A 13,032-nucleotide genomic window follows, 5' to 3' on the forward strand; every position below is an offset into this window, starting at 1 on the left:
TGCTGGGTGCTAGAGGGTAATTTCCTGAACATAAATTCCTACAAATGGAATTCCGAAATTAAAGGTTTTATAGATTTTTAAGGCCTCTGGGGTACGTTGCCAATTTCTCTCCTTGAAACGTTGCCCTGATTTAGATTCCTACTAGCAGCCTGCTCTCTTTCCTATACTGGGGATTATCTTTTTTTGGAAAGTAGAGTTCTTTGCAAATGTGATAGACACAAATTCAGTGTTTTCATCTGTAAATCATGAATGAAAATTATTCTGAATATTTTTCTTATCCATTCTGACAACACGCATCAGGTGAATTGCCCACCTCATATCTTGTACATATTTTCAACTAAATTGTTTGTCTATCTCTCTTTTTGGACTGGTATCTGGAAAGAGCTCTTTTTCTATGAAGGATACAGATTCTTTGCCACATGTGTTATTAATACTGTTAGTTGCCTTTCTGTTAGTAAGCTTTTTGACATCCAAAAGTTTATCTTTTTTAGGTTGTAAGATCAAATATTTCCCTTTTTCCCCCTAAGTCAGTCAGTTAAATATTAAGTGCCTACTCTGTATCCAACAGTGAAACTGCCCAATTTTACTGAAAAATGTTAGGTTAAATAACTTGCTCAAGGTCAGTCAGCAGTAGGGGGGTAAACCCTCAGCAAATACTTGTTGAATGAATGAATAAGTGAATTGAGAGACATGAAGTTTTACTTATCCCCACCAAGTTGCAATTCAACCCTCTGTTTAGTATGACTGGCCTAGGATCATCACTTTTCTCAAGCAATACTGCTCCTACCCCAAGGCACACATGTTTTAAGGCTCTCTGCAAGCAGAGTGCTGGAAGGAAATACTCCTGGGCCATCTCCTTTAAATTAACCAACTTGGTACCCGTCCTTCTGGACCAGTAAACCATGTCATGTCTCTCCACTTCTGCTTGGAAAGAAAACTGCTTTCATCTTTTTTATTAGTAGGAGGCGTAAGGCTCCAAAATTCTCAAAGGATTAATAGACCTAGACTTAATGCCCAAAGTGTGGTCCCTGGACAAGCAGCACTGGCATCGCCTGGGGGCTTGCTAGAAATACAGGATCTCAGCCACACCCCAGAACCACTGAATCCGAATCTGCATTTTCGCAAGATCCCCAGGGAATTCCTATGCACATTTGAAATTGAGAATCACCAATTTTAAATGAAATATTAATTTTTTGAAACTAGCTCCTAACAAAGCCAAATGCTTATTCTAAATGGTGAAGAGGCTTCCCTGGTGGCGCAGTGGTTGCGAGTCCGCTTGCCGATGCAGGGGACACGGGTTCGTGCCCCGGTCTGGGAAGATCCCACATGCCGCGGAGCGGCTGGGCCCGTGAGCCATGGCCGCTGAGCCTGCGTGTCCAGAGCCTGTGCTCCGCAACGGGAGAGGCCACAACAATGAGAGGCCACCGTACCGCAAAAAAAAAACCAACAAAAAAACAAATAAATGGTGAAGAAAAAAGGTTAAAGAACCTGATGTGTTCCCCCACAAGCTGTGGAGTTGGTGGGTAGATCTTGATTTGTCTTTTTTTTCCCCACTTCCTATAAACCAAGACACTGAGAACTCAAATATTAGCTGTTATCTGTCTAGGGTAGACCAGGATCTGGTACCACTGATACAAAGAGAATGAATTCAACTCTTAATAGGCCACCAGGAAAAAACCTGGCTGGGTGACGGCTAGGAAGGAGGTATTCACATAGTAAAGAATAAAAACACAGATTGTCTCACTAGTAATCATTATTTCTGAAAAACACCATGATTAGTACTTCAAGTCCAAGTTTTCAACACTCTCAGGAAATCAATTTTCTTGCCTAAAAGGCAATACCCCCTCAGCCGTCACTATGACACTTCAGGAATGTGCGAAGTATGGGAATTGCATTATCCTATTAACGCTCCCAGCAACTCTTTGTGGCAAATTTATCATCCACATTTTACAGATGAGGAAACCGAGGCTCAAGGAGCCTGAGTAACAGAACCAAAGGTCACCCTCAGGTCTGTTTGACAGAAAGAACCTCGGGATAGGGTTTTGGCCGAGTCATTGGGCAGGTGTTCTCCATAGCCCAACCACATTAGAACCCACTAGGCCGGGTGGTGAGAAGTAGCTGTCTCACCGGGACAAGCACTTTAAAAAAAAAAAAAAAGGCTTTAATGAGGGATAATCTACATACCTTAAAATCCACCGCATATTTTTAAGATGCTAAAGAATGCGAACATTCATGGAAATAAAGATGTTCTTTTCCCTCTAGAAGGAAAGCCAAAGAGGTGGTGAGCCCAGACAAGCAGTATTCCAAGGAGCCTGCGCGTCGGGCACGCCTACCTTGGATTCCATACAGCCGGTTGAGGCGCGACCGCCGGGCCTCATCGGTGTAGGGGACTGCGAGCCATGGCATCTCACTGAAGTACTGTTTGAATGAGTCCTCTGACCTACAGAGACACACACACGGAGACAAAGCCCTATTACCCCCCAAGGCACCACCACTGGGTCCTCCCCACCTTCCACCAAGTCGTGCCCAGGGCCCTACAGATGCCGGGGCTTCTAATCATCGTGCTCCTCGGACACCAGGCCGTTGGAGGACACTGCCCTGCCCATTCCAGTGCACACCCCAAAGCAAAGCTCCACACGACAGGTGGACGCCAAACTGAAATGCCAGGCCATGTCAACATCCCACTCCTCTGCATCCTACACATCCAGCTCAGCTTAACTTCTCCTTTTCCAACACCGACAGGTCTTACTTTTATGAGGAGCCTAGATGTTCAGATACCACGTTCCCTGCAATGTTTGTAATCTGTGCACACAACAGTGATGTGTACAGGACACTTAACCAAGCATATACCTATGACTCCATGTCTAAGAAACTCTAGGAGTGATAAGTCTAATCAAGTGATAGGAAGCAGATCCGGGGATCCGTGGGGCTGGGATTTGGGGGTGAGGATTAACTGAGAAGAGGCACGAGGGATTCTTTTAACTGATGGGAATGTTCTATGCCTTCACTGTGATGGTGACACAGGTACATACGTTAGTGAAAATACATTGAACTGTACACCCAGAATGTATGAATTTCATTGTATGTAAATTGTACTTCAATAAAGTTGACGTTTTTTATTATTTATTTATTTATTTTGGCTGCGCCAGGGGGCTTGCAGGATCTTGGTTCCCTGACCAGGGATCAAACCCACACCCTCAGTAGTGAAAGCGTGGAGTCCTAACCACTGGACCGCCAGGAAATTCCCAAGTTGATGTTTTTTAAAGCTTTAACAAAGTGACTCCTCCCTGTGGCATGCCTTCAGGTTTGCCCCATTCCATGGGGCGGGGGGGGGCCCCCCCGCAGCATAGTGGGGCGGGGCCCAAGGGCCAATAAACTGAGGACAGCATCATGCAGACATCCAGGGTACGACAGTGGACACAAGGCCCTCCGTGTGTTGCCATCTCAGAGACCCCTCTGTGAACAGAACACCTGGTGGCTTGGTCTGAACTGGGGCTGGAGCTTTGAGATGAAGGAAGGTCACTGATGAGTAAAGCCGGCAAGAGGGCAAGAAACAGAGGAGACTGAGGCTAAAAGGTCCTGACGTACTCCAGGAAGAATGTCTGTTCTTGTTTTGAGGAGAGCCCCTAGAAAAAGCATGTGGCCAGAGCTAAGAGAAATGACTGCAGAGCCCGCTAGGATAGGTGCCACATTCCATTAGTCTCCGGCTCTTTTCTTTCCATCCTCCCCCCTCCACATCCTTTCACCACCATCCACAAAGCTGAACTAATCAGAAAAAAATGCATGCTAATCTCAAATGCCCCAGGCCAGAACTGGGATGTCCCTTAATATTGACAACAAGGATGGGTTTTTCTTGGCTCCCCTTCAGACAATTACGTGAGTAAATATGAAATGTATCTGTCCCTCCGACAATCATCCCAGATATGTCTCCCCTGATCCCCATCCCCCAGGCTCTAAGCTAAAGAGGCGAGATGTGTACGGCAAGAGACATCCACCTAGAGAAAAGGGGAGATGCACCGCCACGCTCCCCAGCACGTGTTACCTGTCTGCACTGACAAAGATGATCTCGAATTTCTGGCCTGCCTCCTTGATCTTCCGGTAGGATTCCACCAGGACCCGGGTGAGGCTTCGGCAGGGTGGACACTGGAAGACATGAGTGGGATCCTGCAGCCGCACGTCGTGCCTTCTCCTTCCCAATTCCCAGCCACCTGCCCGTAGAGGCCAGGTCAGCAACACCCAAGCAGGAGTCGGATCGCGTTTCCAGTTTACGGAAGAGGCAGAAACAAATGTGCCTCTCGTGATGGCGCGTATCCAGCACAGGCCCTGCTCCATCCACTTGGGTGCCAGCAGGCAGCAGTTAAAATGAGCTCCCGCGGGGCCCATGAGGAGCCTTGTCAGAATGGGTTAGGAGGACTCCTCTTTTTATTTATTTATTTTTTAGGGGGAAGGACTACCCTTTTAGGCCAGTCCAAAGAAGTCGTTTGCTTGCTGCTAATGTCATTCATCACAATAAGCACTTGCAGCATGACAGCCATGCTTCGGGCACAGGAGAAGGCAAGAATGCAGGGAAATGACACCTGAGCAGTCACACCTCCAGAAGCCAACCCCAGCTGGTCTTGGTGGTGACATCACTGCTCCCTTCTGTCTGGACTAAAGAGGGACCAAACACTCACCCAGTGTGCAGAGAAATAGACTCCCACGTGAGACCCCTCCAGGCTGCTGCTCTCCAGGGACTGCCCATTATTTCTAAGCAAGGGCCCTGCAATGACTTCCCTGAAGGGTTTAGGCCCCCAAGGGAACTCCAAACCTGAAACAGGCAACAGACAGCGAGAATGTTAAGACTCTTCCTCGTGGCCTCTGACCCAAAAGGCCTCAGGGCCGCAGAGCATGACAACTTTATCACCAAACAGTATTTTTTAACATATCCATAGAATCCACAGCTAAACCAGGAATAAAAGCAGGACTCGTCCACGGCAGAGCCCTACCTACCTTCAAGGCAATGGTTCCTGAACCTGGATGACCACAGGACCCATCTCCTGGGGGACTTTTGAAAAGTACAGAAGCCCAGGTCACCCCCCACCCCCAGTCTCAGGATTCAGGGGCAAGGCTGAAGATGCATGTCCAAAACAAAGCAAAACGACTCCCCGAGTAATTGTGATGATGGGACAGTTGGGAAATCACTGCCTCGGGTATTAACTGTGAGTTTCTTCAGTTCCAACCCTGGACTCTCAGTGTCTCTCAACTCTGCATTTTAGAATCAGCTGGGGAATTGTAAAATTCCCCACCCCCAGAGATTCTGATTCAGCTGGTCTGGGTTGGGGCCCAGGGAACACAGCGAGATGAGAATTTCAGTCTACTGAAAGGAAAGCGTAAAACCACTCAACCCAGATGGTCGACATTCTGGTGACACGTAGGCCCCAGGCAGGAAGAGCAAATGATATGCTCCCCCACTCAACAGAACAGTGTTTTCTCACAGGGTGGTCCAGGGACCACTGCCTCAAAATCGCCTGGGGTGGGTGGAGGATGGGAGGGAGAAAGAAGCACAGCCTGGCTGAAAAAGCAGGTGGCCAAGCCCACCCTGAAACAAATGGATCCAAAAATCTCTGGGGGTGGAGGCGGGGAAGCTGGGTTTTTAACAAGCTTCAGAGTGGGGTGTGTGTGTGCGTGTGTGTTTACATTTCAGAAGGTAAAGACTTGGTTCTACCTGCCCTGGTTTTTACTGAGGACAATTCTTTGAAGCAGGTGAAATTTTTACTGGGAAAATTTGTGACCCAGGTTGAATCCTCCAATTGGATCAGTAAGTGAGGGAAAGACGATCTGGTAACACTTTTATGACGTTTATGACTCCAGTGCACAGGGTTGGGGGGCGGGGGTTGAGAGAAGGAGAGAAACAGGCCCTGGACAGCCTCTGAGCAGGGTGATGAGAGCCACCCAGGCACAGCCAGCCACCCGGCCAGTCAGCAAGACCAAGGCTTAGGACTTGAGCAGCCCCAGGAACTGAGGGGCCCTCACCGCCAGGCCAGCAGAGCAATGCAGAGATTGCGACTTTGCTACGGTAAAATTTTAATGAGAAAAAACCCCCGAAACCACACAGCCTGCCTCTGATTGTGAAGGTGAGAGCTGCCGTTGAAACCACACTAGGAGTCGGAATCTGGGCTCAAGCCGCTTCTCAATGGCCTCCTCAGCCCTCAAAGCTAAACTTCCTTTTTCAGATTCCATCTCCGCTGGCCCATGAACTAAAGCCCCCACGAGGGACATTCTGATCTCCGTAAAAATCTTAACCATGACCTGGAGAATACTGTAATTTCATCAAGACAATATTCTCTAGCCAAGTAAACCCACACTCATGTATTTCCTTTATACCCTCTGTACCAACAGGGGAGGGCAGGGCAGGGGGCAGAGCAGGGGGTACGGGTGGACAAAGCAAGGCCTTACCCTCTGGGTCATCGCGGATCACCAGCAGCCCATTCCTGCACACGACCTTCCCGGTGCTGGCATCTAAGAATATTAGTGATGGAATGTTGGAAATTCGATATTTGTTCCAAAGTTTAAGCTATAAGAAGAAAAGTAAAAGAAGGTGGTTAAATCCAAACCAGATTAATTGCAGAGTTCTTCGGAGCCTCCTGGGCCTCAGGGGTAGACAGGCTGGAAAACACGAAAGTACAGATTAAATGAATTACTGATTGAAAGCAGGGCTGGCTGGGCAAAAGGGACAAGAGAAGCTACAATCCCACTTGTCCCTGCGGCCTGAGACAGTGGAGCGGACCCCAAGTCAGAGCCACACCCAGGCTCAAGTCGCAGCAGAGGCCGACGGAGAACCACACTCGCCCTGGGTGAGCTTTTCTCTCCTACCTCTCCCGTGGGCACTGTCTCTAAGAAGCACGAACGTGAAGATGGATCAGGCATCTTTCAAATACAGTCAGACCTCCACCAGGTGGTTAAGGCAGGAAGAGAGGCTTTTTATTCTCCACCCTATCATCAGGCAGGTGTTCGGCCGTGTCCCCTTGGCCCCAAGGGAGACGGGACAAGGGCATTCAACAGATGACCAAGAGTTAAAACCAGCCCCTCTCTCCACTTCACCAGGTCCATGCACCGAAATATCGGTAGTCGCTCTAAGTGTGTGCCACTCAGCCTGCAAACACTTGGGAAGCACGAGCCTCAGCCAGCCCCAACCCTCATTTCCCTGTGCCACTTAAAACAATCCCCAGTCCTTGGCAGGTTCCTGCAGTCAGCTGCGCCAGCTGTCAGAGGGCCAGGGTCTGAGAGCCGAGGCTGAGAAAGTGTGAAGGCGACGGCCCAGGGCTAGGAGCCGAGTGTGTGCTGGCTCCTTTGTAAGCTCCTGGCCGTCTGGGTGGTGCTGCTCAGGTGGGCCACTGAGAGCTCTGGAACTGAACTGCCAAGGCCAGAAAGTGACGTAAAGAAATGAAATGTTGAATTACCGATGCACCTCCAGAAAAGAAAGAAACAAGGGGAGATTGCAGGATGGCCCACTGGTGATTCAGCTGTGAGCCTCCCTTCTGGGGGCCTGGGGCCCAGACAGGAGGGGCTGGCCCTGTGGGCACTGGCACAATAGGGTATGGAGGTGTCGAGGGAAACAGGCATCAGAAATCCAGCTGCATAAAGCAGAGGAAAAGGCATGGGTGGCTGTGATCATTGTTTTTAACTCAGTCCCAAGCAGCTAGGGAGTTGGGCAGGGTATCTGCCAAGAAATGTGAGGCCTACCCAGCCTATGGAGACCCGGGTCTTGGCAGGAAGGGTTGTGAGACCCCATCTCTAACTGGGTGGGCCCCCCTTAGTGCTGCATGTTTTTCCCAGCCTCACGTTTCCACTGGGCTCCCCAAACCGGCCAGGACCTCAGATCAAGGGTGACTCTGCCCATAAAGTTTCCAGTGACCGATTTTGCACTATTGCCGAGAAACCCGATACAGGATTCAGATTAAACATTCTTAAGAGGTTCAACAACACAACAAGACCAGCCTACCAGTGGGATTAGCTTTACAAGTTTGCTGGTACCAGGATCCAGCCAGGCTTAAAAAAAAAAAAAAAAAGGTTGGGGGGGTGGGGGATTAAGGTTATCAGATTTTTCTGATTTGAAAAGTAACTACTGGGGGGAAAAGTAACTATTGGGAAAAATGGGAAACATAGCAAACCACAAAAACTGAGATAAAAATAACCCATGACTCATCACTTATGAAAGCTTAGACAATTTTATATTCCACCAATGGCAAATGAGAGCACCCATTTCCTGGTACTCTCACCAACATTATCACTACCATTAGTTTTCCCAGTTGGATAGGAAAAAATGATGCTCAATTTTGTTGCTTATCTTTCTTTTACTTACTGATGTTTAGGAGATACACATCTATCTCACTGTTGTAAATGCACTGTTTTTCCCAAGATGTTTTTTTTACACGTGGTAAGTGCTGCAATTCATTCAACAGATATTAACTGAGCACCTACTATGTGCCAGCCCAAGGGACAAGAAAGAACAAGGCAGATGACGTGGCTGCCTTTGCAGAGCTTCTATTCTAGTGGGAGAGACAGACAATATAAGCAAGAATATATAGAGAAAAATAATTTCAGGCACTTGTAAGCAATAAAAAGAAGCCAGAGCAGGGTAAGAGCGAAGGCCCACTGGGGGAGTGGTGCACGTTTTAGCGAGTGCTCTGGAAGGCATCTTTGAAGAAATGGCATTTGAGCACAGATAATGACATGAAACAAGTCACGTGCACATGGGGGGAGGCTGAATGGGGAAGGTGAGAGTGGACGCAGCCAGACAGTCAGGGAGGGGAGCCACGATGAGGTCAGGAGGGCAGTCGTGGGCCAGATCTTCAAGGCCCTGTAGACGTGTAAAAATAACGGAACTTTATTCTAAGCATACAGTCAGACCTCCATATCCACAGGTCCCGCATCTGCGGATTCAACCAAGCGCAGATCAAAAATATTCGGGGGAAAATAAAATCAAGAAAGTTCTAAAAAGCAAAGCTTGAATTTGCCAAGCACAGGCAACTATTTACATAGCGTTTGCATTGTAGGTATAACTATTTACGTTATAGGTACACTGTATTAGGTATTGTAAGCAATCTAGAGAAGATCTGAAGTGTACAGGAGGATGTGTATAGGTTATATGCAAATACCATGTGATTTTATATAAGGGACTTGAGCATCCGCAGATTTTGGTATCTGCGAGGATCCTAGAGCCTTGGATGAGACCAGGTGAGGTCATCCAAGGAGAAGACACGGCTACAGAGGAAAAGGGACCCCAGGGGAGAGCCGGGTACCACCTACAGCAGGCTGAGGAGTGATGAGCGACACAGGAAAACAGGGAGACTCCAGTGTCCCAATAGGCAGGTGAGCAAAGTGTTTTGGAGAGGAGAGTGTAGGCCACTGTGTCAAATGCCCTGAGATGCTGAATAAGATGAGGACAGAGGACTGACCGGTGGATGTGGCACCAATGGTCACATGTGACCTTGCTGGGGTCGGGGAGGAGTCAGTGCAGGGGTGAAGCTGACAGACACACTGGAATGAAGAGGGAAGGACGGGGCACAGCTCTGTCCAGCACACATGCCTACAATGGGCCTGGGACCCAGACAAGTCCGAGTCGTCCCGACAACACGTGAAACATCAAGAGTAGAATAACAGAAAGAAGAAAGGTTATAAAAAGAGGAGAAAATAGCAGATAAGGGGCTGAGGTAGTGACTACAGGCAACTCTCTTTAAGAGTGTTGCTGTAAAGGAAGCAAAGAAATGGGATTGTAGCTGGAAAAATACATGATGAGGTCAGAGGGAGGATATTTTAAAGATGGGAGATACTGTAATATATGCAACGGGGAATAATACAGAAAAGAAAGAAGAAAACTGATGAAAAGGAAAAGTGTAGAAGCAAAGTCCTTGAATAGGCAAAAAGGTGGGATCCAGGTCACAAATGGAAAGATGGAATTGTAAAAACAGCCAATTTTTAAATATACAGTCATTCCTCGGTATCCACAGGGGACTGGTTCCAAGACCTGCTGCAGATACCAAAATCCTGGAATGCTCAAGGTGGCCCACCATATTCTCGGTTCCACATCTGCAGATTCAACCATCCACAGATAGCGCAGTACTATAGTATTTACTATGGGAAAAAAACACCAAAACTGTGTATAAGTGACCCACACAGTTAAAACCCATGTTGTTCAAGGGTCAACTATACACATTTCAAAGTACTTTTTTAGTCTGAATAAAAAATCATGCCATTTGCAAATAAAAACAACTTCATCTTCTTTTTTCAATATTTATATTACTTCTTTTCTTTTCTTTTCTTTTTTTTTTTGCGGTACGCGGGCCTCTCACTGTTGTGGCCTCTCCCGTTGCGGAGCACAGGCTCTGGGCGCGCAGGCTCAGTGGCCATGGCTCACGGGCCCAGCCGCTCCACGGCATGTGGGATCCTCCCGGACCGGGGCACGAACCCATGTCCCCTGCATCGGCAGGCAGACTCTCAACCACTGTGCCACCAGGGAAGCCCTTATTTCCTTTTCTTGTAGAACCATTCTGGCTGGAATTTCCAAAACAATATTAAGTAGCCAGCATCCTTATCTTCTACCTGACTGTAATGGATATATCTTTAATATTTTACTATCTTATGTAATATTAGCCATTGCGTTGAGATAGATATCCTTTAACATGTTAAACAAAACAGTCTTGAATGTTATCCAGCCTGAAAAAGGAAGGGTATGCTACAATAAGGATGAACATTGTGGACATATGCTAAGTGAAATAAGCCGGTCACTGAAAGACAAATACTGGATGATTCCACTTAAATGAGGTACTTAGAGTAGTCAAAATCATAAAGACAGAAATTGTAATGGTAGTTGTCAGGGGGTAGGGGGGATGGGAGAAAGAGTTACTATTAAGTGGGTGTAGAGCTTCAGTTTTACAAAGATGAAAAAGGTTATGGGGATAGATGGTGGCGATGGTTGCACAACAACAGGCATGAATATATTTAATACCACTGCAATGTACACTTAAAAATAGTTAAGATGGTGAATTTTATGTTATGTCTATTTTACCATCATTTAAAAAAAATAGCCTTCCTTAACTCTTTGAACAAAAGTTTTATCAGGAAAAGGGCTTTCCCGGTGGCACAGCGGTTGGGAGTCTGCCTGTCAATGCAAGGGTCCCGGGTTCGAGTCCTGGTCCAGGAGGATCCCGCATGCCACAGAGCAACCAGGCCCGTGCGCCACGGCTGCTGAGCCTGCGCTCTGGAGCCTGCGAGCCACAACGACTGAGCCCGCGTGCCATAGCTACTGAGGCCCGTGCGCCTGGAGCCCGTGCTCCGCAACAAGAGCGGCCCCCGCTCACTGCGACTGGAGAGGGCCTGTGCACAGCAGCGAAGACCCAGCGCAGACAATGGTAAATAAATAAATAAAACAGTGGATCTATTAAAAAAAATAAAAGTTTTATCAGGAATGGATGGTTACTTTAAGGTTATTCCTTTGACTTGTTGTGGTAGATTTCATTAGTAACCACTCTACAGTTAAACCATCCTTGCCTTCATAGAAGAAATCTTCCCTGGTCACGTGTATTGTTAAGGGATCACTATAATCGTATCTCCCCAGGGACTTGGGACTCCCACAAGCAAATGGCATCTTGTAACAACAAGCTTTTTGGTAGCTAGTCTTTTTCCTAAAGGAAACTGCAGCCTGTGAGCTTTAAATATAAAGATGGCAGATGTAATGGGATTGTAATACAGCGGTTTGAATGTAGGCACCCATATTATACTTGAAACATAAGCATGTGATTGGCTCTTGGTTAGATATTTTTCGAGGAATGGTGGCTTATGGTACCTGGGCAACATAGCCCCTAAATGCTGGGCCACTCAGTGCGAGTCAGGACCATCCCCCAGCTGATGTCATAAAAGGAGGACCTGAGGATGAGGCCTGCTTAGTGTAGTACCTTTTAAGACTCTAAAAATAGAGGTGTTGTCCCCTCCCCCATAACAGATAAGGAAGAATTCAATTTTTTCTGGGTCCCTCATGTAGGCAGAAGGACTATAACACCCTCCCCTTGTCCTACCTCAGATCATCACAGATATTTCTTTTCTCCCAATATCCTCCTTAGAGAGGGAAGAAACTGTAACCCCTATGACCCTTATCTTCCTCCCTCCCTAGAGAGCCTCCCCTTTCTTTCCCACTGGATCTCAAGGAAGACAGGAGGTCATGGCTGTGTTTTGTCCATTGTTGTTTCCAAGTAAAGGCCCACTGGGTTAATGGGAAAAAATTATGTTTCTAGACTCACATCTGACGCTGAAAATTTGATCCTTTCGTAGACTAACATATCATGGCCTAGTTTTATATGATAGTGATTTATTTAGGAACTTATGTCATTCATCAGTGATTTATAGATTTGCTTGGGACTATCTGTCTCGGGTTTTAGCATCCCGATTACTCTGCTCTGAAACTGTGCAGAAGGCATAAGAATGATCATTCCAACCATGTCAATTTATGTTAGAAAAGTCACACAGGTCCGCTTTGATGATTCTTTTATGCCAACTGGAAATGAGCTTCAAGAAATGATCACCAAGATTCACCTCTGTGCCTTTAAGTGTGGCTGACATCTCAAGTCCACTAAAGGTTTTCAAAAAGGCCTCTTAAAACATTGGTTTCAAAACCATTTTGGGGTCACAGACACTTTTGATGATAAAAGCTACATATAGATCCTCTTTCCCCAGAGGAAAATACACATGCACAAAAAAGTCTGTGTGTAATTTCATAGAGTTCGTGATTTCTTTGAAGCCAGATTATTGAACCTGTCTGATTCCAAGAGGTCTATAGACCCCAGAAAAAGACCCCCTTCTTTTAAGAGTTCACTTTAGTACATGGCTTAACCTTGATTCAACTGGGAGAACTATGATATTGCCCCATCTTTACTCTTGTCATGAAAATTTCCTCTAATAAAAGTCAGCATTTACCTAAACTCAAAGATGACGCAATGGTGAAGAGTGGGAGGTTAAAATCTCACTATATGCAGCTGCCATCTTCCCAAACTTATTCAG

General features: G+C 46.9%; 1 protein-coding gene across 2 annotated transcripts in view; it reads right to left on the bottom strand.

Moving 5' to 3' along the window:
- The window catches only part of NXN (nucleoredoxin), a 146,018-nt gene that overhangs the window by 16,839 nt on the left and 116,147 nt on the right, over positions 1 to 13,032 (bottom strand). For both annotated transcript variants that reach the window (XM_082605021.1, XM_082605020.1), the window contains exons 2-5: positions 6,436 to 6,553; positions 4,674 to 4,807; positions 4,043 to 4,143; positions 2,334 to 2,440 (exon numbers count right to left, since the gene is read on the bottom strand). In XM_082605021.1, coding sequence (XP_082461147.1) covers positions 2,334 to 2,440; positions 4,043 to 4,143; positions 4,674 to 4,807; positions 6,436 to 6,553 — 460 coding nt within the window. The remainder of the gene's footprint in view (positions 1 to 2,333; positions 2,441 to 4,042; positions 4,144 to 4,673; positions 4,808 to 6,435; positions 6,554 to 13,032) is intronic.

Source organism: Mesoplodon mirus (assembly GCF_964341445.2).
Source record: "Mesoplodon mirus genome assembly, chromosome: 18".
NCBI lineage: Eukaryota > Metazoa > Chordata > Mammalia > Artiodactyla > Ziphiidae > Mesoplodon > Mesoplodon mirus.